Below are 25,614 nucleotides of genomic sequence, written 5' to 3' on the forward strand. Positions count from 1 at the left end.
CCCTCATATTCGCCTACACAGGCAGCAAAGAAAGTGCTTCAAGTTCCTAAAGAACAGGAACCTTTCTGTTAGCTGTACAAAAGCAAGGCTGCTCCACTAAGCTCAAATTTAAACCTCTCAGCATAAATTAGAGTTCTTTCTTCTTTTTTTTTTTTAATCCCTAGAACAAATGTATTAAACAAGATGCTTTTGAAAGGCAGTGCATGTACAGAGTCATGATTGCAAGATAAATTTACAGAAACACTCCGTGTCCCTTCTTCCTCTGGTCTCTCCCCCAAAACAAATCACCAGCTTCACTCCAGCCCAGAGTACACCTGAGGTCTGATCATGCCTCAAGTGTGCTTAGAAGTCGCTTTTTCAGTGTGTGTTAGCTACAAGTATTTATCAATACATAACAAGTAAAGGTAAGAAGGTAAATATGTGAAGCTATGGATTGTCAAAGTGCATGAATTTAACTTATGCACGTCCCTATCATACTGACCCGCCACCTTCTGGATGTTTTGAGCTGATTTTCTCTTAAAGTCCCATGTGACCCATCTTGAGGCTGGATATCTGAGGGTGCTCATTTACAGATGACCACACACTGAAGTTGTACAGTCTATGAGTGAGTTACACTATATAGTGTAGGTAACTCATGTAATATGATTTGCAGTAATCACCCAAAAAACTCATAGATTCAGAAAAGTAAATGGAAAGGCATGTGCTCATGCTAATAAGTAATCTGCCTGCATCACTGAGTGAATCTGCCAAATTAAGCCAGTGTTAATGACCAAAATGAGCTGCACTAAGCTCTCAGAAGTGATCTGCCAGGGAGTTTTCATGTTGTAAAACACCATTGAGTGGCATCCTCACAAGGGGTCAGTTTGGCTTCACTTTTATCTTCTTTCTGAATAATGGGGAGTTATTTCTCCATAGCCTGTAGGACTCTACACTTGCCATTGTTGGACCTCATCAGGTTTCTCTCTGTCAAGCTCTCCAGCTTTCTGGTGTGTCAGCCACTCCTCCTAGCTTTGTATCATCAGCAAATTTGCTGAAGGTGGACTCTAACCCTCATCCAGGTCATTGCTTTGCTGTAGCCTGTTTATTTAAAAGCTGGGTTTTGTTCTCCTTCTTACAAAGGAAGATTTGAAAAAGTGTACATAAACCAACAGTTTAGTGATGTGATGGGAGTTACACAAGTCCTTGAATAATAGCTTTGAGAGCTATGGACCACTTCATTCATCTTAATGATTATTTAATCTTAGGAGCTGACAGTAAGTTCCTTGCCTATAGCACATTGAGAACTGACAGAGAGAGGGCATGATAAAGTAATGTGAATTTAATAGCAAAATAAATAATACAGAAGCTTCTTCAATAATTGCATAATTCATTATCCTCCTGAAGTTGATAGGAAACTCAGGGACAGTTGGAAGGGCTTCTAACACCTTCTGGAAGAGGTGCACAGTTTCCACCTGAGCACTTTATCCACTTGCTGCAGGCACCATGTGCCCATGGAGCTCAGGGCCATGAGAAGACTGAGCAGACAGTCTGCATCACCACAGCACAGCAATCTCCTTCCGCAGCCATGAAAGGAAAGCAAACATCTCTCCCAGGTATTTTACAGCCCCACATGACCAATTGTTTTACTTGAAATTGCTGAAATAAAAATAACCATGAAGCAAATTGTCCCTGGCTGTTGGTTCCACAGAGTACTGCAGGACTCCAGCTTCCAGGAAGGAGCTGGTACCACCCTGTGAGCCGTCTGGAGGCCTGCAATGGGTGTGGGTCTCTTTAGCCTTCAAAGGGTCTCCCCTGCCCGCTCCAGTTCCCCCAGCTCTGCTGAGAGATCAGCACCAGTGCTGTTATTCGCAAACATGGTGGCAGAGGTTTGTGCCTGGTAAAATTGTACAAAATCACCAGATCTGGCATATGGCAGTGCTGCGGTGACCGGCATCGGCCTGCAGGACTTCCTTCCCAATACTTACCATGATCTTTATCAAATACAATTGAAACTAAAACGTGGACACATAATAAAGGAATATATTCCAGTCCTCAGCCAGTTGGTGCAAAGCGGGGTGATTCCCACTGCCAACCCGTGCAGGGCTGCCTGCCGCCTGCTGAATACAGAACAGCCATCATATTGCTACACAGCTCTTCAATACCCACAACTCTTTCAAAAGTGATACATTTTGCAACACCTCTATTGTGCCCTTTCTTTCCTCTGTAGGTTCTGAAACAACAACAGTTGCTGTTGGGGAACAATTTCTATGTATTTTCTATGAACATTTTTATTTTTTTTTAACCAGTTCTGTGTTGTTTTTAATTCAGTCTGGAAGCTGTTGCTGAGTTCGACTTTCTCACTCCTTCCTCTCCATGATCCGCTCCATGCATACTGACCCATTCCTGGCAGTCTGTGGAGCACTCCCAAGGACGGGCATCCTGAAACGCCGCCTAATAACCACGGCTTGTCTCTGGGACTCACGAGTTAATCACGCGCTCTGATTTACCACACCAGTGACCCACCCAGCGCTGTGCATCCCCGGACCCGCGGCGCAGAGCCTGAATAATCCCGGGTGAGCCGCTCGGAGCGCTGGCACCTCTCGGCGCACGGCTCCCCCCGCACACCCCTGCGCCGACCCCGAGGTCCCGGCTCGGCGTTACCCGGCGCTGCCGGAGCTGAGCTGGGAGCGGCGGGTCGGGAGGGGGTGGCGGGAGGAGGAGGCGCCGGGCGCAGCAGCCCAATGGGAGCGGCGGTGCTTCCAGTCCTCCCGCTTCCTCTCCCCACCCCCGGGCCGGGCGGGCGGCAACGCTGCACCCGGCGGGCAGAGCGCGGCCCCTTCTCCGCCTCCGCGGCAACACCTGCGGGGAGGGGGATGCCGTTGGGCGGCCGCCCCCGTGGGCTGGCAGGCGGGCCGGGCCCGGGGCCGCCCATTCGAGAGCGAGAGGAAGAGAAAGGAGCGGGAGGAGAGCGGGGAAGTTGTGTCTCGCCGGGAGCCGGAGCCATGAGCCCCGCCGGGGGGGCGCGGGCCGCCCCCTCGTTGCTGTTCTCGCTGCTGTTGGCGGCCTCGGCCCCGCTCTGGCTACGAGCGGAGAAGATGGGTGAGTGCGGGTGGAGCGGGCGGGCGGGCGGCTTGGGGGAGTCCCCGTGACCGCGGCTCGGAGCTCGAGCTGCGCCGGGGCTGCGTGGAGCCGACCTGGTTAATCCCCGACGGGTTTATCCGCGTGTCTGAGTAGCTGCGGGATTACAGCGGTACCCAGCCTTACGATGAGAGTATCTCACTGCTTTCTTAATCTTTAGTTAATTAGGGCGGTGGGGTCGCTTGGTTGATTTGAAGTCACGCGAGCGAAGGAAAGTCCCCGGCAAGTTGTGAGCACGGGGCTGGAAGCGGCTCCTGCCGACACCTGGGCGCCCTCTGCCGCCCCGGCCACGCTCCGCCCCGCCCCGGTCGGCGGTGTGGGGCCGCGGGGTGCCCGGGGCGGTCGCCCCTTCCCGCATCTGGATGCAGGCAGTGCCGCTCACTGCTGCCCTGCTGAGAGCAGCAGCCCGCTCCGGCCGAAACGAAGTTTCATAGGAGTTTTAGGGGGACCTTGCCATCTCGCGGCGCTGCAGTTTGGTGAAAAGAGCGTATGGGCGCTATGCTGCTTAGCCTGTGTTTTTATGCATCTCGCTGTTAAGCTTTCTGTGTGAATTACAGCTGACTTCTGCTGAGGAATTGTGATCTTATGGCCGTAGAATTGCCCAGCCTAATGCATCCATCCTAAAGGTGTTCGCTGACAGCTTTTGCTAATGTAGTGCTGGAAGCTGGGCACTGTGGTGGTCTTGAAGTGCCTTTCAGGTCAATGGATAGTCCCCATATCCATGTTCCTGCTGAGCTGCAAGTTCCCAACCCCAACGCTGTGGGTTAGTGTCATAGCCAGGCAGAAGTACTTTGGCATGTTTATAGTCATCTTTTTTATAACGTCGTAGTAATGGAAATTTGTGGTATGGGTCTCATTGTGGGGAAGATTTGGTAAGAATTGTGCATGCGATTTGGTATGGCCTTTCTTAGCAGCTTCTTTCAAGAGCTTTTCTTTCCTTTTTCTTGAAACTTTGCTTTTCTCTCTCCTCCATGTTTCCTAATTTTGAGACTCCAACTTGATGTGCTCCATGGAAAAGATAAAACATTATTTCTTTCAAATCCCCTCTTTCTATCATTGTTCATTTATTTTGTCACTTTTTGTCACCAATGTTTTGTTGTCACGGTCTCACAAAGTTGATGGAAGCAGTGACTTTTGCAGGGATTTCTGTGTGTTTCAATGCACGCAGTGGTGCTAAGTTTTAATTAAACATGACTCCAATTCCTTGTCTGTATTCCAAAACTGAGTGCTAATGGCACTTACATTGTACTTACATTCTTCCATCAAGCAAACAGCATAGAAGCATGAAGAAATAATGTATTTTCCTTGCTTGTCTTTGAGACAAACTCAAATTCACAGGAAAGTCAGCCAAGCATTTAGAAAGGGAAATACTTGGTTGAAATCTCTTCCCTTCCTCCCCAGGGGGCGGTTATTCTATTTGTTTGTTTATTGATATTGTCCCATAAATTCAGAGCTAAGTGTCCTGCAGGAACACCGGTGGAGAAAGAAGATAAGGATAAGTAGATACAAACTTCCTGTCACACGAGCTTCTTGACTTAAAAGTTGTGATGGAATGAGAAGTGATGGAGTGAATTGGGCTCAAGCTGCAGCTAATTCTGAGTCTTGTCACCACTGGTATGTCCCACCAGCTGGCTCACAGGAAGATGGACAGGTTTAAATACATTGATTTAAAAATACTCTTTAAAAAAAAAAAAAAAAAAAGCGTGGCTTTCTGTCTTATGAGCTGGCTGGCTGTGCACTCTGCTGTTCTCACAACCAGCTTGCCTTCATTTTCAGTCTATCTCAAGGGATGCTACAGAACAAGGATGAGGCTGCCATTGTATCGTCTATCAAATCGGAGAAAGGTCATCTTTCCACTGTGCTATTTATTGAGTCATAGCACAACTTGTATTGAGGTGACTGTGCAGAGCCTGGGTAGCAGCTCTTGTAAGTCTGTTGAGGACATGTTGTCTGAGGGCATCTATGAAACATGGCATTTTGTCGCTCATCGAATGATGACAGGGAGGTCTGAGTGGTTGGGGAACTGATTTAAATCAAAACATATCATAAGCTTAGTGGCCTCTCCTAGGGACAAATACTACATCTGTGACTGCGCTCTGAGTGATAAATAACTTGGAGATGTATATTAAAAGGGAAAAGAAGAACCTTTTAATTCTGCTCTATGCTTAGCTTCTCTTGTAATTTCAGTGGCCAATTCTGGGCCGACCGCTGAAGCGTAGCCCTCATCCCCCACCTGCCCAGCCTCATACAGCCTTGCCTGTCCTGGTGGTCTTTCCCAAGGTGTCTTTCCAGCAGGTCACGGCCAAGGCAGACCTGAACACATTACCTTTGCTTCTCACCATTCTCCTTGTTCTTCTTCTAGTCTCACTGAGCAGGACACTGAGCAATGTAATTTTGGACAGTGGATATCTAAATCAGAGTAGAATCTGAGTCTTCCTTCTTCAGGGTTTCGAGTAATCTTCCATTGCTTTTCTTAAACCGGATTCTGGCCAGTAGGACTTCAGTCTGTGTGTTGGTTGTTTGTACAAAGAAATGTGAGGAATGGGGATTTCACCCTATTAAGTACGAGACTGAATTTGTCACTCTCGCTATAACTCATTTTCTTTTCACTTCAAATGAAGCACAGCAGAGAAACAAATTAGATTTGCAGATCAGCATCCAAATGTGAACTTTGCCTGCGTTATATCTGGGTCTGCTGACAGTTGCACCCAACGCCCAGATTTTTCTCTTAAGTAGGAAGAATTTATGAGCAGTAGACCCTTAAACATTTTGGGGCAAGGCTGTTGTTTAGTGTGATAACAGCATATGCAGTAATTATGAGAGAAAGTGCCTGTTCTCAGGGGCTTGCACAGAACACATACTGGGGAATATTGGTGCGATAATGCTAATCCAGCCTGTGTACCCATTCCCAGCAGTTTGCAATGCAGATAGAGATGAATCTTGCACGCACACTCCACATCCTCCACAGTTTCTGAATATAACCAATTGGTAGTTTTTTCAGTTTGTTTGCATTTTGTCCTTATGTCTGCTTCCTTCCTTGGCTCCTTTAGCGTTGTGTTGTGAGTGCTGACTGGAATTGCTAAAGACAGAGGCAACAGTTTTCCAGTTGCACTTGATAAGCACAGTGTATACCCACCACATGAGAACTGCCATGTTTTCAGTTGCACAGACTTTGCTATAAATAGCTCTAAGCCCTTTATATGTACTTCTCTTTAGGTTAGCAGAGGATGTATTTCAAATGAAATCAGTGACAGGGAGGCCGCTGGGAGCCTCACTGACAAAGGAGGGAGAAAAAGATGCCTTGGAAAAGCTCTTTCTTGAGTTATCTGCACATTCATGTAATGTGAATGGTATTTCATACAAATTATTTGTTCATTAGCTTATGTAAAAATACATTCACTTATATTTGTCCAGGCCTTGTCACCCTATTGGATTACACATAGAAATACCTAAAATGCCCTCTCAAAGCTGTTTTCTATACCAGAAGTGCTACAGCGTGGAAGGCCCATCTGAGATATCCCACTGTGCAGAGAAGTGTGATCCTAAGCAATGGTGTGTGTTGAGCTCCTCGGCACAGACAGAGCCGAGGTGTGGGGCTGGCTGTACCATATCCGAGGCGTGCTCCTGTGGCATGTGCTCATCAACACATGGGTTTTCACCATCTGTTAAGAATAAAACAAGCCAGATAGAATCAAAATAAAATCCTTCTGACTGGATTTGGTGGAATGGCCTTGTATCCCAACTACCTGCAGTAAAATAAATAAATAAATAAATAAAAATGAACATCAGTACATAGGAATAACCACACAGCTTCCCCAGGAGGTTTAATTAGCGTTACCACAGCGATTAAGGAACTCTAAAATGGGACAATATACTGGTGAAGTTAAATAAATGATAATAAGGAAAACAGCAGCTTGACTAGTTTTAAGAGTATATAGGTATCTCTGGTTTTGCTTTCAGAATAAATTATGAACTAATTAAATTTCATTTTGGCTGTGAGAGCTGAAGCTGTGTTTCTGAAGTTGGCTGGATGTAGGGAGACTGCTGCTAGTTATGGATATTTTTACACTGTCTAGTTAAGCCTAGGGGCTAAGAGCATTATACGAAAGAAATATTTTGGTCCTCTGTTCCCTCTCTGCCCATCAGTTCTTTGGGCAGAACCAGGACATGTCTCTCAGGAGTTCCCCTCCAAGAAGTGGAGGCTCAGTTTGGTGATGATGGGGCTTTCTCCCTGAGCAGCATTTCCAGCCTCAGTGTCCTTGTTCATTATTTCCATTTCCCTATTGGGCCGTGGTTGCTGCCAGTGCAGCCCAGGCTGTCTTTCAGTGTAGAAGGGAGCAGACAATTATATTCAGCCCATCCTCTCTTTGCTTGTCTCCATGGGGCTCTGGTAAAGGTGTTTTTGAACCTGAAGAATGACAGGAGAAAAAATGAAGAAGGCAGAGCAGGGCAAGGGAAGAAACACAGATCCATGGCATCCTCCATAAGCAGGAGCTTTGTTTTTTTATTTCCTGTTGTGTTTGGGCTCAGGCTGCTACTACGGTTGCAGTGATTTCATCATGCAGTTACAGGTTTGTTGTGTTATTCCTCTACCCCACATTTAGAAGAGCTCCAAACCATTGTTTCTTCCCTGGGCTGCTGCAGAGACTTTGTTTCCATCACAGCTTTGATCTGCGATGTTCAAGTTTCTGGTGCTCCCACCACAAATGTTCAACAGTATTGGATTTCAGTCTAACACTTTGACATTAAAGCTGAAGTTATGTTGATGTCATCTTCCAGATGTTCATGTCTACTGAATTAAAATTGTGCTTGTTTGTTTTATTTCATATTACAAAAACACGTGGGAAATTCTGGATGCAATCCCTCTTGCCATACAAAGGCCTGTGTGTCTTGTGAGAAATCAAACAACCCTTTTCTTCACAGTGCCATGAGGAGAAGCCTAGAAACACTGGAAATATAGGTGGGCTTCTTCACGTCTCCAAACAGAATAGCTTTGTTATGCAGCTGAGCCTTGTTGTTGCAGCTGGGGTAGCTGTGCAGAGTAGGGATGTGCCACCTCTCCTTGAAAAAGCTTAAATCTATTTTACTCTGGTGCATTCCCTTTCTGTGTTGGTGGATTGCTTTCACTTAACAGTCAGCTATGCTTCCTGTGCAAAACCTTGGAATGTAAATAAGTCCACTGTATCCCCCATCTATGGGAAAATGTATTTTAACCTGTGATGTATATTCGAAGATTCTGAGCGTTCTCCTCCACTGGGAGGACTTGGCAGCAAGGTCCATGTCTAACACCAACTCATTGCCCTCCTTGCCATCTCAGCTTGTTCCCAAAGCCAGGGTTTTATTTCATACTAGGCTTCCTGTGTCAGGGAAGGGGAAATTGCAGTTGAAATGCTTGGGAGACAAAGGCTTTATGCTCCTGCTGAAGGCTTTAAAACAGAATTTCAGCAGATAAGCTGTAATGCAAAGTGTTGTGTCACATGCAATGAAAACCTGGGTGGTAATAATGTTTTCCAGCCTGGGTGAATAGTCAGCACTTGCTGATCAATTAGCATTTTATCACGGGTGGAAGAAGCTTAGTTAAACATGTATCTGAGAACATACTGATTTTTCAAGAAGTGCTAATGCTTGTGCTTTGGAAGTAAATCTCCTGGTTTTCAGGAGAAATTCAGTCTTTGCATTCTCTAGGTAGAAAGTAGAATTATATTTTATCAAAATAAATTAGTAGCTGAACAGCTGTGCTGAAGAATTCACTCTCTTAAGATCAGTGAAAAGCTATGCAGAACTTTCTACCATACCGTTTCAAAACATGAGAACGAGATTGCTACTAATAAAAAACCCAGTAAAATAAAGGGAAAATGTGGGTTTGCAGTATAGGTAGTATACATGGGGTGGTATTTATGCATTGCTTTTCACTTCTATTTGCAAATACATTTTACACAGACTCACAATATCATATCACAGAAGATATGAAAGAGGTAGAAACAACGCTGTGGTTCATACTCAGCATCACAACCAATTATGCAGTCCTTAAGTTAAATTGTGGCTGATTACATTTTTATTTTTTGATTTGAAATATCTGTCCCACTAGCTAGGTGTAGCCACAATAAACCACAGCGACCATAATATTTCATGTTTTTCTGAGTCTGTGTGTGTATCTCTCTGGTCAGTGCTGTGGTAATGAGTACCAGGCAGGCTGATGGCATGGGAATACTGAAGGCATTTATTTATTTATTTATTTATTACCTTCAGTGCTCCAGATTAGAAGCCTGGTGGTGTGCATCTTTGACTGCATGGGTGTCTCTCAGTTCAGTTCATTTTTACTTCCATTACTATTGGAAGCATAGAGAACTGCTTGTTGCTAAGACTGCAGTATTTATGATAGGAAGTGCTGGTTTCCTAGAAGTTAGGTTGGCTGAATCAAAAAGCAGAACAGAAAATTGAGTCTTGTGAATTAATGATGATTATTGTTTCCTTCGAAAAACAATTTTCTCATGAAATATTTAACTTATGGATAATGTAGAGCTTGCATAATTTGCTTCAACGAAAAGGGTGATTTCTGTTGTCCATTCAGTTACATCTCGCAACAAATCACATACTCAATCCAGTCATACAGGGAAGGAAAAAAAAAAGAAAAAAAAAAAAAAGAAAGCAAATGTCTGACTTGCTAGTAAGCCAGGACAGATTTGATTTCAAGAAAAGAGACCGGCCTTAACTGTTGGTAATTGACAGTCTTTCCTGGCTTATATCACACTAACGAGGGAATTACATGGTAAAAACACAAGGCAAGGGGGTTCATCCTATTGTGTTCAGACATTTCCCAAATTAAAGGGGTTTAGAAATCTTGCCTTCCCACCTGCTACCTTAACAGGAACTGCTTCAGCCTCTCCTTAAACTTAAGTCTCCAAATTTCCTGTCCCTGTGGGTTTGCCAATCCTTTCCATGGCTGTGAATATTCCTATTCCTGTGCCACCTAGTAATCGAGTTTGGCCCTGAGCTTGCAGCATATGTTTCCCACACAGTGCTGGTTCAGTGCAAAATACTGTAAGTTAATCTCCAGTAAAGCATAGCGAAGAGAGAACCTGGGGGGGGGGGAAGAAGAAGGAAAAAAAAAAAAAACAGATGGAGAAAGTAGAGCAAGCAATTTGCATATATATGATATGTCTCTCAGTTAAGATTAGCATTTCCTACTTCGCCTGAAAAGCTCTTGATAGAAATGCCACTACATGTTTGTCCCAAATAAGGGGAACTGTTGGAGTTGCCCTAATAGAAGAATGAACCATCAAGCCCATGAGGTTCTATTTTACATTGCTGAGATGTTCTGGACAGGACGCTCCCACCATCACTTTTATGGCACTGGAGCTCCACCAAGGTCTTCCCAGTAGCATGACCCCCTTCCCCTTACTAACTGCCCTCCAGGGTTCTTCCCTAGGGTGCAGCTACAGCCAGCAAACCAAGTGCTTGTGCATTCACAGCACTTTCTCGACACCTCTGCAATGGAGGATGTACACCTTGATGTGGATTTGAAAGGAGGCAGATATCTGATGAGGAAAAACAAATTCAACCTCCATTTTTGCAGAATGGGGGCATTATACTTACAGTTCCTCTGGAACGTCCGTATATTTCTAAATCCATTTTCACATCTGCTCCCAAAACCATGCAGGCTAATAAATGTTGAGGTGACAAGTCACAGCAATATGTCACATTGTAAAAGAATGGCATTGATAAATATTAAATGCAGCTACACAGTGAATAAATAAATAAGTAAATTCTTTATTGTTGTAGCAGTTAGAAAGGCATAGAGAAGTTTTCTCACACCCACAGCCTCAAGATTGCTGTATTTAGAATGCTGAAAAGCAAATTCCAGTGCTGAAGCTCGCTTCTCTGTAGGACTACATTTGGATATTCTGCCTAAGTCCTGGAAGCAGTGCCTCAAGCCTGCTTATTTTTGACATCTACTCCAGTACTGCCTGTCTTTCACAGATTGTGATGAAACCAGATAGCTATCATGAAAAGATAAACTTAGTTTGCTACTACTTCTGATATTTAACAGAAGCAAAGTGAGAGAACTATGTGATGCTATTTAAAGTCTTGTATAAAGCTTGCCCCTTAGACGTTGCAGGATCTTGTTCTTTCCAGAATTCAGCAACCTCTTAATTCTGTGCCCTCATAAAGAATTCAGAGGAAAGGGACTACCAAGACTGTACCTGCTGTTCTCTTTCTGGCTCTGTGATTTCTATGGCAATCTGAATGGTCTTGTCACTCGTTCTCATACTGATGTACTCAGGTGTTGCTAGGCTTCATTGTGACACCAGTCCCTAAGATACATATACAGAGGAGATGGTTGGTCTCTGGAAGGTTAAATGATGGAGTGGCAAAACTAATCAAATCTGTATAGACGCAGAGAAACTGGAAGAGTTTCTGTGTGATGTTCTGGTTCATATTTATGTTACTTTAGTAGAGATTTATTCTACTCCTTTTTAAGTTTATAGGCCTGAACGCAGAGTGTAAAGTTGATTCTTCAGTGAAACATGGGTTTCTGTTGGTGGAAGAAGTTGTTCAATGGGAGATTTCTGCTTTCTTTTTCACATTTTAGCATTTAAATAAATGAGAAAACCTATGAGATTTTTGTCTTTGCAAACTTCTGCAAAAGTGCAGGGTTGTTTGTGCAAGTCCAGTGAAGTAACTGCCTTGGAGATCAGTGTGGTTATAAGGATTTCCCTAGCTGCTGCCATATGTATGCATGTCTTAAGTACTGCTGAAAACCTCTTTAATTTTGAAAAATGGTAATGTGATTGGAAGCTACTTTGCCAGATAAGGAACATAAAAAGGATTGTGTGTGTTAGTTTTTTGTTTTGTTTTTTTATTTTTTTATTTTTTTTTAAGTATATATACTTGATGGTGGAAACTGTACTGGTTACCACAGTGACTTCCTATACATGCTTAAGGCAGGACATCCCTAGAGGCTGTTGCAAGCCCTGGGGAAGGCCAACCCCCAGCCATGCCAAATGGCTGTGGAGGTGGTCACAGCTGAGCATGGGGTAGGAATCTGTGATTTATAGAATCTCTGTGGAACCAGTTTGAGATCATCTGCTGCATTCTCACTGCTACTTTAAGAGAGACATTACAGTAAATAATGTCTATGAGGAAGAGGGAAAAAAACACATTGTTTGGTCTCCTACTGCTTTCGCATTCCTTTGAAGTTGATAAATAAATAATTTGGGCTACGAAATCAGCACTCTACAATGTCTCTTTGTTTCTTTCACTGCTCTACCTTCCCTTCTTACCCTCTGCCCCCTCCAAGCACTCCCCACCTCCTGCATGTTTGGCTTTGGCAGCAAATCAGGTGTTGTGGGGAACAGCTGCAGTGCAGGCATTAAAATGTTTCCTGGGGACCCTATGGAGTCAAACAAATGAGAGTTCAATTCAAAGAAAGGAGTTTACATCATCATTATTTATCTTTTCACTTGCAGTAGGGCATAAGTGGGGTACTTGTTTCCTTGAAAGTGTATTAATATTAATTCAGAAAGATTGCAATCGTTTTTTTGTATTTTGGATTGTAGACTTGCATCCACAAAATGCTGTAAAGAATCTAAAGCTGGACTTCTGAAAAACACTGCTGTGGGTTTATATACTTCCTTATACAAACGGCCTGGCCAGCTGCTCAGCTAATGTGAATAGCATCTGGGCACCAACACCACCAGGAGGTGGAAGACTGGTTTGACACTGCCCTTCATTTTTATTAGCTACTTGAGGCCATTGCCAGGAAAAGCAGAGAGGTCTGAGATTTGGTCATGCTCTGGAAAAGTGATGGTTTTAGGTCCTGGTCACCTGGTGACTTCTTTCTTTCATGACAGTGCTGCAGCAAAGACCAAGTGCTCCTGATGAGGTTAGCTGGTGGACAGGTTAGAGGTGAGCCTCTGAACGCTGAGTTTGAATCACTCACAAAGCAGTGGGAGCATAAACCCACTTAGTGTGCAGCATGCATTCATCTGTTGGTGACAAAGGTAGTAGAAACTGTATGAAGACCTAAATTTAGAGTTGTCAGACTGCAACATAGATTTGGATGGAGCCTGGAAAAAACATCTTGGTTTTCCCAGGTCTTTTGTCCTATCCCATGTGATCAAGGAAAGCACAGGTCTGATTGGAAAAGTCTAATTTCTTTTTTCGGTACTCATCTGCTTTTATGCTTAACTCTTTCAGAAATGGGTGCAGAGCCTTTTTGCAACAGTTATTACTGTGTCTTTGAGCTGGAGTTTACTACTTTGGGGCAGAGAATGGATGATGAGATGAATTCATGCTTTTGCTGGGGATTATCAGCAAAACTTTTTGCTCGATCCAGTGGCATTTTCCTTGCTTTGTCCACATCTTCCTGTAGCTGTAGCTCTTCAGAAAACGCTGACTTCTGGCTGAATCCAGAATATAGAATCTGGCAGATGAGCTCTGTGTTCTCGGTAGCAGAAGGAGAGCAGGCTGGCAGCTCTCTGCTCAGGCCTCTGTGTGGGCAGAAAAATGTTGGGGGATAGTAGTCACCTTGTCCCAGTTACCTGTATGCAGGCAGGCTGGCATCCAGACAGGAGGAATGGGGCAGAGAGGGAAATATGGCACTGGGGGGGCTTCTTGGTCTGGGAGGGCAGCCGTGGCTGAGTGGCAGGAGGGGCTGGTAACCAGCTGAGAAATGCTCGCACCCAGAGGATAGTGGAGTGTGCGGCTGTGTGCCCGAGCATGCTTGGGTATAACACATATTTAGCACTGGAGCGAGGCCAAGCCTGATATTAATTGCTTAGTGAACGTGAGTCAGAAGGATGAAAAAGGCAGCTGCTTTCTGCCAGGATATTGTAGCAGAGCTTTTGAAAGCACACTTTGATATCATGCCTTGTAACCGTTTTGTAGTTGGCAATATAAACATTGTTCATAAAAGCTGCAGTACGTGAGGGATTCTGTAGCAGTTACGTGAGAACAGCCTCTTCCCCAAGGGCAGAGCACTGCTGTATAGCAGGGGTGGGCAAGCCTAGGGGTGCAAGCCTGGGGTTCACCCTGTGAGCTGGCTGTGGGAGGAGGCAGGAGCAATGAGGCAGCCACCCAGGTAGTACTGGATGGCAGGAGGGCACTGTGAGGAACTGGAGCTATTTCCAGAGAGATTCAACTCTGCTGCTTCTGAGACCACTGCTGTTTCTTGAAAGCTGTCCCCTTCCGAGGCACAGTATGTGTGTGCAGGGATATTCCTGTGGGCAGCTCACGTGCTTATTTGTGGGCGCAGTTTTTATCACTTACGTTCCTCCATGTGCCAGCCAGTGTGGCCAGGCCAAGTCCAGGCATGGCTGCCTGGGGATACTTCCTTTACTTTGACCTGCACACCTTAAACATACAGGCATCCAATGACACCGGTACGTGCCCTTGCCCTCTCTACAGGGGCAATAGCATGGTCCATGATGTCCTCTGGTGAGACCCAGGCTGGACATATGCATCACCCTCAGCAAAGACAAGGGGCAAGCAGGGAGCTCAGCTTCTGCAGCAGAAGGAGCTGGTTATGGTTGAGTACAGATATTTCCACCCTCTCCCACAGGAAACTATTTTTATCTTTGTGGTAAACAATTTTATTTCCAGTGTTGTGTGATCTCCCATGCAACCTGAGTGTAGACCAATGGCCCCCCGTGCAGTGATTGCAATCTTGCTCTTCATTCAAATGCCCATGAGAATGCAGTTTCTAAAGCATATTTGATGTGCTTTTAGTAACTGCTGGTGCTGAGGGGAGATTTTATGAAATCTAAGTGTGTTTTGGTCTTCTGGCTGGTGAACACCTTCTGCTTAAATATTTTGCTTAGCTTCAGTCCAGTGGGAAGCCATGAAACTGGGATGTCTGTGGCAAGGCCATTAACTGCTTCCTAATAGGGTGCTAGAAAGCAGCTCCCAAAAGCAATGCTAAATGAAAACTTAGAGTTAGAAGAAACCCTGCATTGAATTGACTGGTTAAATACACCTATTTCCATTCACAAGAGCTGTGCCTATAGGAAAGAAGAATGATATGAGGAACTCAAAGGACTCAATGTATTTGTGGTTTGGTCAATGCATTTCTATGGAAAAACAAAATTTAATGTAGAAAATAACAATAAAACCTAAACTAATAATAGACTTGTTCACATTTTTTTATTTGAAAAGGTGAAGAAAGGATGTATTTTCAATTCCTTTCTATTTCCTCAATTTCTGAGCCTTTGATAAACAGTAAGTTACATTTATAATTTATTTTTTTTTTCTAAATGTAGTCATTAAATGTCTTCGAATGAATTATCTGAACCAGAGTTTTATTCTGCCTTCCTTCTGTGACTTCAGATTCCTTCCCTAGTGTGCATTTTCAAGCATATTTCAAGCATTTTTCTTTGCTCTGGTAATCCTGCTGAGAAAGTCAAAATGTAGCGCTGGAGTTAGAAGCGATAGTTACTGGGGCTTGGCTTGACTTGGGGCATTGCTTCAGCTCCTGCTACAGATGCACTTTTGCCCTGACCTTTTCCTTTGAGGCAGACAGGCAGAGCAGGGGCACTGGGGGACTTCACAGGTTCAGGATAATGCTGTGCTTTCCTCTCATCAGCTATAGTGCCTGAATGATTGTCCTTCCCACATTACACAATTGAAAAGCTGGAAAATAGCACTTACGCTCTCTTAGTTCTAAAGATGTTCTGGTCTTATTACATTTCAGTGCTGCCTCAAAGATTTTTAAAAAAGGAGTTTCTCTGGGGACAAGACCTTGTATAACCTGCAAAGAGGAGGACAGCGGGCTGAGGTGTCTGCAGTTTTCCTTGTACACTTTCTGCAGAAATGTGCTCTGTGACCTGTACGGTTGTCAGCATCTCCCTGTGATAACGATGTCTTTTCAGCACTGTGAGAAGAGTTGTACCACTCAGAATCCTTGAGGTTTTACTGAGGTGACGCAGGCCAGAACAAACCCACTGAGATGAAAGCCAGGCAAACACTGGACTTTCGGTTTTAAGGAGCTCATCCCCATGATGTCTTGTTGTGGCTGTGTAACTTTTCCCTTCATTTTCCCTTTTTGCTCTCCAATGAGGACAAGTTGCAAATCAAACTCCAGACTGCAGTCACTTGGTTTTCAGCAGTTCAACTAAAATAAATGCTTACTGGTAGAAACACAAGGATTAAATAAGGACCGTAGATAGCTTTCTTACTACACGCACCTCAGATTGTCCCATATCCTGCTGGAAGCAGTCTGATTTCACAATGCTTGCACCTCCCTTGGTCAAGAAAGCTGACAGCATATGTACTGTATCTCTCCTTATACTTTAATTCTGCTGAGAAAAGTTTCCATTAAAAGGGCGATTTTTCTCAAGGGACCGATTTGCCTTTTGTTGTTAGCATTTTCCTATGCATCTTAAAATCAAAGGAGCTAGGAAAACAACCTTTAACAACAGGTATTTTTAAAAATATGTCAACAGAGAGATCCAAGAAACCATTTTTAGTGTGTTTCTTGGTGATATGATTTTAGATTCAATAATATATAAGGTCTCTTATTCACCTCTATTCTGAGCATGAACCTGTGACAGAATTAAATAGGCAACAAAGCCAGAAGTAATGATAATGCTTCAAAATAAATGCTGTTGCCTGTGAATAAGCAGTTGAGTGAGATTCATGAAATGGCAGTATAATTATATAGTTGCAAGGCATTTGATATGTTGGATCTTACCTTTGCACAGCATGCCACCTTCACCCCAGCTGCCAGAATGGTACCCATTTTTATCAATAAGTCTTTTCTAGCTTTTCACATGTCAACAGTCTTATCAAATCTGAAGCTTGTTCTTTTGAGTGTTTGTGAAAGAAAACTCAGGTAGTAATTAAAACAGCCAGATCAAAATGACTTAACCAAAACATCTCCAAAAGCAAAATTCTAAGTAAAAATTAATTCCCAGCTTTTCCGGATTCTGTTGTATTAACACCTCTAGAATTAGTTTTGATTTTGTAGTGGTAAAGGGCAACAGCATTCAAGATCCCTATAGAAAGAGTTGCTGTGTTCCACTTGACCTAACACTGAGGGCTGCTACACATACACAGATGTGGCACCGGTTTCACTAATGTAATAATGTAATCCATTTTTTCAAGGTTCAGCATAATGAAATAAGTTAGCTTTAGAACATAAATTATACATTACTGGTACACTTTAAAATAGTTCACTAAGAATTTCTTCCTCTAGTAGTCAAGGTCTCCTATCTGTCACCTGCTTCCTTCCCCTCTGTAGACGCATCCTGTTTTCCACGTCAGTCCCCACGTCCCCCCTGTATTTTCATGGACCTTTTCCTGTTGTCCTATGCTTCTGCAGCTGCTCCAAACCTGAACTCACCCCTTGCCATGAAAATCCGCTTTGCCACAGTACCAATTCTCTGCCCATGCTGGGCTGGGCTGGGCGAACACGTATTCTCTCCCTGCTACCAGTGAAAAGCAGTGCTGATTTCTCTAGGAACTCTGCCATGGAGTAGCCTGTGCATTTTGCTGAGGACACCCATCCCACCATTTGTGTTTACCTTGTCCCCAGTGCTTTTTGCATTGTGCAAGCAGAGCAAGAAAACCAACAGGAAAGTAAGATGAGTCAGGACTGCGACAGTATGTGGTTAGGTCATGTCTGTGCATCCATGCATGATTCAGTTGCTCTCTGCCTGATGGCTCCTTACACAGAAATAGTGTGGAATGATAATTGGGAGAAAACTGAGGAAGGATCCTACCCATTACATGTGAAATTGCATCCTTAAGGTTTCAGTAGGCTTTGGCTGTAAATCAAAACCAGAGTCTCTGTTTATACAGAACTGTCAAATACTCTAATTCGCGTTTCCAACCCTTTTTGCTACTGTTTTGCAAGATAAATATGACTCCATTTATTTTAATTACCTGTTTTCCTACAGCTGTAAAACTGAGGTGGAGAATTACAAAATACTTTTTAAGAAGGTGGAATGCATTTGAGATGGTTTTGTGGTCAGCATCTTCTTACTTTTTTTTTTTAATTGAGGAATATATTTTGTTTTTCTTCCTTGGTTCTCCTTCTACTGCAGGAGATGGATGTGGGCATGTGGTGATGTATCAGGACAGCGGGACCCTGGCATCCAAGAACTATCCCGGGACATATCCAAACTACACACTTTGTGAAAAGAAAATCCAAGTACCTCAGGGAAAACGCCTGATCTTAAAAATTGGAGACCTGGATATTGAATCACAGAAGTGTGAATCCAGCTACCTTACCATCCTGAGTTCTTCAACGATGCATGGTAAGTCAAAGCGAGTCATCTCTCCTGTATCTATTTCATAATTAGTCAGAGTTTCAGATAAGATAACCTCTGCTATTGCTACCTGTTTGTCACCGATAGCCTTTCCTAACATAAAGTCTTTAATACTTCAGATATTAAATGTGTGCAGCCAGGCACTTGTGTAAGCAATTTACACAAAAGGATAAGTGTAATAACATGCTATAACTGTGCACTTAAAACAATAGAACGACAAAGTCCTCCCAAGAGGTCCTGAAGCCTTCCTCACATCAGTTTTCCCAGCCAGCTGCTGCTGGGGCTTTTGATCTGCTCTGTAAAAGAGTCAAACTGATGTTCAGGTCAGTGAGCCCTTTTTTCTGACATCAGATTGAAATCCAGGCAAAGATGTGGAGCTGTGAGGAGTGCCATAACGATGGAAGAAACTCGTGAATTGCAAGTCCATAAGATTTTGCCAGCTGGGTGCGGGCTGTAGCCCTTCAGGCAGCTGAGTTTGAGTATACTATACTGGACATTACAGGCAAAGCAGATTCAGAGGAAAAAGAAAATGAAGAGGCAAGCCACAACAAGATGTCAAGGTGACCCAGCTCATTGCTTGTCTCAGTGCAGTATGTGGTTCACCCAAGCTCAGGTCTCATAATAGTAAAGAGAGATGATTGCCTTTAATTCATGAACATGGTAGGCCTGTAATTCATCTGGTAAGATAAGATCAGGTGAAGCATTAAAGCCTCTCTCGCAAATGAAGATAAAGGTAATTATTGCTCATCATAAGGGATGTATTACATTTTGAAGCAGCCTTCAACAAGAGTGAACACTGACGTGTTCATATCTAAGCCTTGCATATAGCTTTATCTGAAGTGTAAGAAATGTTTCTGTTTGTGCACTTGGATTTATTTATGTTTACGTTCATATACCTGTAAGAAAGGAATTCTGTTCACTTGAAGCACAGTCTGTACTTGGCAGTAGTGATATGGATTTAGTAGTGCATTATCATAACTTTGAATGATTTTTACTGATATTACCTTAACATTTCAAATCAAAGGCTTATCTAAGAAACAAGGATAAATCAGTGTATTGTCTTTTGAAGTAAAAAATGAAGCTTGAATTCTAATTCAAATTTTGGCTCCTTACACAACAGCCCCGAGGTGTCTTCACATAGTTCAGTCTTGCAGCTATTCAGCCTACAAACACAGAATGCTGGTGTATTATGCAATCAAGCCCATGTAATGAATTTTTAAAAGTGTTCCCACACCCATTTTCATACCTGATTAGTAATATCTGATGCATGTGGACTATAATTTGCATCCTTTGTAACAAACTGCACAATTAGCAGATTTTGCTTCTATCTGATTAAACAGGTTTTACAGCTTAAGCAGACATGCTATCTGTAATGTTTTTTGTGGCTTACAGCTTGCTGTAGACATTCTTGTATACAGAGTCCTTTCTTTATGTTCAAGTAGATCCATGCAGTGAGGAAATAGCACTATATGCAAAAATTCACAGAACCGCTTGTGTTTTAAAAGACAAGAATTCACAGGTGAGATTAAGACTTTTCTAAGTATGTTGTTTCAACAGTTTTGCTATAGTTCTAGAGTTCAATAAGTGTTTATGTAAGCAAAAGGAGCCCTCTGATTGGGCACTGCTAAGCACATTTGGTCCTGTGAGGAGTCCTTTCAGGTGGCTGCTTCTCAGTCCAGGTTTCCTTTCTACAGCTCTCCTCTCATCCTTGAAGCAGGTTGGTATCTTTATTCAGGAAGATATTGACTTTTGCCATTGAATTTTTTAATAGGATGATGGAGATCTGAAAATACTTTGCAGGCATTGGAACTTCTAGCAGTTAAAAATTAATGTTTGACTGTTTGGGGGGATGTCTGTACCTGACCAGGGCTTAAAAAGGAAGATCTAAAAAGCTGAGTGTGAAAACAAGCAGTGTGAACATTACTCATACTTCAAATTAGCCAGACAGCCTCTGTTCTTTGAGGTATGCAATTATCAGGAAATAAGGTCCAATGGGAAATATGTTTTAAATACTACTCTGATCTCTTCAATTCCACAGAATACAAGACAGGCAATATCAGCATGCATGCAACATTTTATTGAGGAGTGCATATGAAACCTAAAATTGATCAGAGACAAAACACCACACCATGTGCATGTAAATACATTAGTGTAAGCAAGTCTTCTGATGACAAAGTATTCTGTCCTTTCACGTCTGTCCCACAGGTCTTTATATATAACTGTGATTCATTCACTGTAATAACCTCCTGCCGGGATTCATGGAATACACAAGGAGTAACTCAGTTCATGTCTGGGGTATTTGTGTCCCATGCACCAAAGGGAAACTGTTCCAAACAAGTGGATTTATGTTAGCCAGGTGATTTCTTTGCTTTAGCAAGCCTGTGACTACAGATTAGGCAAAAGAACACTGATATGTGTTTAAATTCAGGGCATTCATGCCATCTTGTACACATACCCAGGAATACTCTGGATTTAATTCCTGCCTAGAATGATGTCTAGCACCGAGTATGCTGATCTAATCCTTCCCACTCATATAGAACACAAACTTTACAGTACAGTTCTCACTTTTGATACTTCTCAGCTTTGATGAACCTATGAAGGCAGCCATTGTGTTTACATTTCCACAATATTGCCATCAGAAGATGGTCATTAATAATCTTAATGATGCTCTAATACTGGGGCCATAAAGTGGCAGAACACTGTGTCTCAGGGTTATTATTCTTCCCACTGTTTTCTTTGAGGTTAACAGGAGGAATGACACTGTAGTAAGCCTTTTCTTTCCAACTGCTGGCTCTCCCTCCAGACTTAGATGTGAAAACGTTCATCATCAGTCAGCAGAGGTAGAGTAACACCAGTTTTGCTGAAACTGAGTCACCTTTGTCTAGTAAATCTTTAAATGTTAACACAACTCTGTACATGTTGTCTCTGGGAGAAATAAATAGTGTCCCTTTTCAAAGGCACGGCTTCGCACTGAGCAAAAAGAGGGTGGATTCTTTATGTTTGCTTCTTCTATTTTCCACACAGAAGGGATTTAGAATAGAAAATAACATCAAGTATGTTTCATAGTGTGGACAGGGTACAGCCTTCTCTGAAATGCTTTTCTTCTAGAGTTAATTTCATTAGCTGAGCATATTAAAAATACCAAGCTCTGAAAAGAGCTTCTGATTTTTTAATTAGTTAAAGGGATATGTGAAAACAAGATTAACCATGTGGTCCCTGTAGTTCTCAGGAACACAACAGCCATTGCTACACCACTTATGTACATATTAACAAAAACGTTTTTAAGGCTTGACAGAAATGGCTTTTGCTCAGCTTCTTTTCATGACTATCAAATTTCTGTATCTCTTTTGACCATTTTTGCTTGCCTCTTTCACTCTTTTCTTATCTAATGGCTTAGTGTTTTTTCCCTTAATTTCTGTGAGATGATCATAAGTCTTTGACTGGAGAGAGAATAAAGAACAGATAAGTGCCTACTTCCATTCACTTGCAGTCAGTAGGAGGCTGATGTGTTCCTTTGGGGTGGATGTCAGATCTGCTGAGTGACTAGTAATAATTTGGAGAGTTAACACAGTTAACTTCTTGCATAATTTGCACTCAGTAACTAGTGTGAAATAGCAAAAGAAATTACTGGAAATGCTCTTTTCTCCCCGCAGCCATTCACTGATGGTTGTTATGAAAACCGAGCATTCACTGATGTGTGAGTGTACAGTGGCTGCTGGGAGTGAGCGTGCATTCTGTGTGTGTGTGCAGGAGAACCAAATGCCTTCAAGTGCCTCACATCTGTCATCATGGTGAGAGGGGATTCATCGAACCACCCTCATCGTCCTTACTACAGATTGTAATATGTGTCTTTCTTGAACAGAGGGTGCGCCCAGGCTTCTTTTTCAGTCCTCAAAGGAAACTTGTTATTGCAGTATTGTTTCTGGTATTTCAGGAAATCCAGCGAAATGCCCAGACAAGTTCTCACTGAAGATGAAGCTGAGTGATTTCTTAACAGTCAAAACTCTGTAAACAGTTGGGTTTCGCCTGAATGGTTACAGCAGCTTTCAAAAGATTTAGCTGTAAAACAACGACTTTGCTTTTCTTTTATCAAATGGCCTCATATTCATTTTAGATTCATAAACTGTATTGTGCTTTTTTCTGAGTTATTTTGTTAAACAGGTGCATCTCTTTGCTAAAGATTCCTAGCTGTAGCTGGGCTTCTGTCCTTGGGTTTAGCTAATACCTCAGGCAGTGTTAGGTGAGGTCAAGCAGGCAGACCTACAGCCTGCAGGACAGGTGGCCCGGGCTCTCTGTTTATAAACTGTAATTAATTACTTCTTTTACCTGACTGCTTCCTAAAACAAGTAACTCAGACTTATTCTGAAGTCAGACTGTGTTGTGCAGAGTTAAATGCTGAATAATCAGACTGTCTCACCCTGAGTAACAGATGTGACTTCCCTGTCAACTCATATCTATTGAGCATTAAATACCACTTTATTCTGCCCCGCACTGTGGAGTCTTCTCTTTTTCTTGGTAGCAGGAGAAGAGTTACCAGCTATGCTCAGTCATTGCATATGAAAGCAAAGCATGTGTATGAATGTGGGATGGAGACAAATTTCAAAAATGCACATCTTCACACAAGAATTCCTTGCAGTTTTTGTGAGCTGTTTGTGCAAATCTTTTACAAACTGGCTGGGTTTTTAGCTCTGAAATAAAGCAGGCATAATCCATGTTCATCATATCCCCTGTCCTTCTCCAGCTATTGAGGTACTTCAAAACCTGCAGAAACAAACAGCATGTAGGAATTGCTGCTTGGTATGAGAGAAGTGAGCCCTCTGGCAGAGCACTTCTTAAGGGAAGTAGAAAGCATAAAAGAGCACAGCTCTACAGAATGACCTCAGGAAATGTTCCAGAGTCTGGCTGACAGTAGAAGTAAACTAGACTTCATAAAAGCAGACAACATTGTAAAGATCATCAGATTTGCAAAACAATGCTATTATCAAAAAGACAAAAGTGGTAGACTATTGCTAACATTTTAAAAACAAACAAAGCATAAAATAACATCTTTGGTCTCCAGAGGAGGCAGACAAAGGATATACATGAGACCATTCACCGTTGTATTTCCCATGACATTAATACTGCTTGGAAACAATAATTTCAAAATAAGAGTATTTCATTTAAGCCACCTAAACCATATCACCAGATTAGGAGTTCTAGAAGAAAGGCATTAAATATTAATTTAATTTTAGAGAATATTAAATTAGGAACATTCAAGATCCATAAGCCCCTAATAGCCCTCCTGCAGAATTTAAAAAATACATATCTATTAATGAATCTGGAGCGAACAGACGGAACCACAGTTCTGTCAGCTCTTCAGCAAGATGCCAAAAAAAGAAAGGCCCTGATATGTAGATATGCTAATACTGAAGTATGGAGAACACCTACTCAATTTCATGACATATAACACATCTGTTTATGAAGTCAAAATCTTTCCTTTGTTCTTAGTAAACAAACCAAACAACCCTGCCTCCTCCTTCTTACCCTAGGAGACATTCAGCAGAGTCACTGAAAGAGGAAGCAAGGAGAGAGATCAACATTCATGACTTGTTTTTCAAACTCAATATGCAAAGCAACCCACCTCACAACTAACTTTAGAAGATGAAAAACTGATAAAGTGATCTGGCAGTTTTCAAAAGGAATCTTAAAGACTTCTGGCATAGTCCCAAGTATAAAAATTAAATGCTTATCCAGAGTCAAGTCCAAACGCTGCTATAAAAGTTAACAAGGCCTTTAAATGAGTTTCTCCCTTTCAAATTGGGCACAAACCAAAGCTTTCTCCTTCATCCCTCTTCTCCTCTGAGTTGCTCAGTATTCATGTAGACAGGCTGTCAACAGACTCTATATGGAATACTCAGAAAAAAGAGGGAGCATATGTGAATCTTAGAAGTAGATGATAAAGATCCATGATTTTGTCACCTCAATTGCAAGTGGAAAGTACTGTCTAGGAAATACAGTTTCAATTTAAGTAGAATTGCTACAGGTGCTGATGGGTTTTAATCTACTAATGTGTATAAAATCTCCTAATCTGTTTATTTAAAGGGACACTAGGTATGTCAGTGGAGAGCAAATATGCTGGGTGCTACTGTGAGTAGAGAAAGTGCATCGCACTCAGGCACAGCATGAACCACAATCTCAGAAGTCTGGGAGAGTATGATTTCTCAGGCTTTATAATATTAAAACAAATGGAGAGCAGCTCTGCTGCAAGTGCATAGGAAAGAGTACATGTAGTTAATAATAGCCTCATTATTTTTCTGAAGGAAATTAGAAGGCAGAATCATAGTATTCAGAGAATTCAGCCCAAACTGACCCTAAAGAACTGCCTTGATCCCAAATCCATTTTATTTAGTAAGAATTACCAGTTTTCATATGGGGAATTTCTTGAAAGACTGTTGGTGTAAAATGAATTGATTGTGGGGAAAATGAGAATCAGAGGTCAAAAGGTCTCTGCAAAAACTGGGCAAAATGGAGAGATTAGCTGCTAGCCAGAAAGCTGTGTTATTCAGTAAATCAGATGTGCTTGCATTGCTCACTATTAAGAACTGAAGAGAGAGGAATGACACTTTTTCAGAAAACTGGCTGCATGCTTGTAGTTCTTTCACATAATAAAACCAAAACAGTATCTCCAGGAATAGAAGTAGGGATGTGAGGTAGTGCTTGTACCCTTTTCTAAACCATAGTTCTCAGTGCAAATTTCTGTATTTGATAGCATGCATGCAATTAAGCTTTACTAGATATCATGGAAGTTTGATGACCTGGCTTTGTATTGCTGATATTACCTGACTTACTGGGAAGAGCTGTATTGAAATACTTTGCAAGGCTTCATCTGTTTGCAATGAGAGAACAAGAGTGTTTTCTGGTATTAATATCTGTTGTTTCTGTTTGGTTTTTTTAATCTATGCAGATAGGTGATTCATACAATTTTGGGAAGTATTAATTTCTTCAGTGGTTACTGTTTCTTGCTTTTATATCCTTTATGATAAACTAAGCTGATTCTAGATCTCCTTAGTTCAGAGCCACACACTTGTCTCTGGGTACACCAGAACCTCCCTCGACAAAACAAGGAGATAACCATAGATTTGTAACCCTTGTTGGATTTATTACTTAACAGTACAAACTTGTCTTCGGGCATTGCATGCTGATTTCTTAATCTGTTTCTGAATTATTGGCTTTCATAATATACAACTCT

General features: G+C 42.3%; 1 protein-coding gene across 2 annotated transcripts in view; it reads left to right on the forward strand.

Moving 5' to 3' along the window:
- Positions 1-2,720: 2,720 nt before the first annotated feature.
- Positions 2,721-25,614, forward strand: part of DCBLD1 (discoidin, CUB and LCCL domain containing 1) — a 54,949-nt gene continuing 32,055 nt past the window's right edge. The window contains exons 1-2 of one of the 2 annotated variants that reach the window (XM_048935165.1): positions 2,721-3,078; positions 18,162-18,374. In XM_048935165.1, the coding sequence (XP_048791122.1) occupies positions 2,721-3,078; positions 18,162-18,374 (571 nt within the window). The remainder of the gene's footprint in view (positions 3,079-18,161; positions 18,375-25,614) is intronic. The other variant, XM_048935166.1, reaches the window with a different exon arrangement.

The sequence above is a fragment of the Lagopus muta genome, chromosome 2, assembly GCF_023343835.1.
Source record: "Lagopus muta isolate bLagMut1 chromosome 2, bLagMut1 primary, whole genome shotgun sequence".
NCBI lineage: Eukaryota > Metazoa > Chordata > Aves > Galliformes > Phasianidae > Lagopus > Lagopus muta.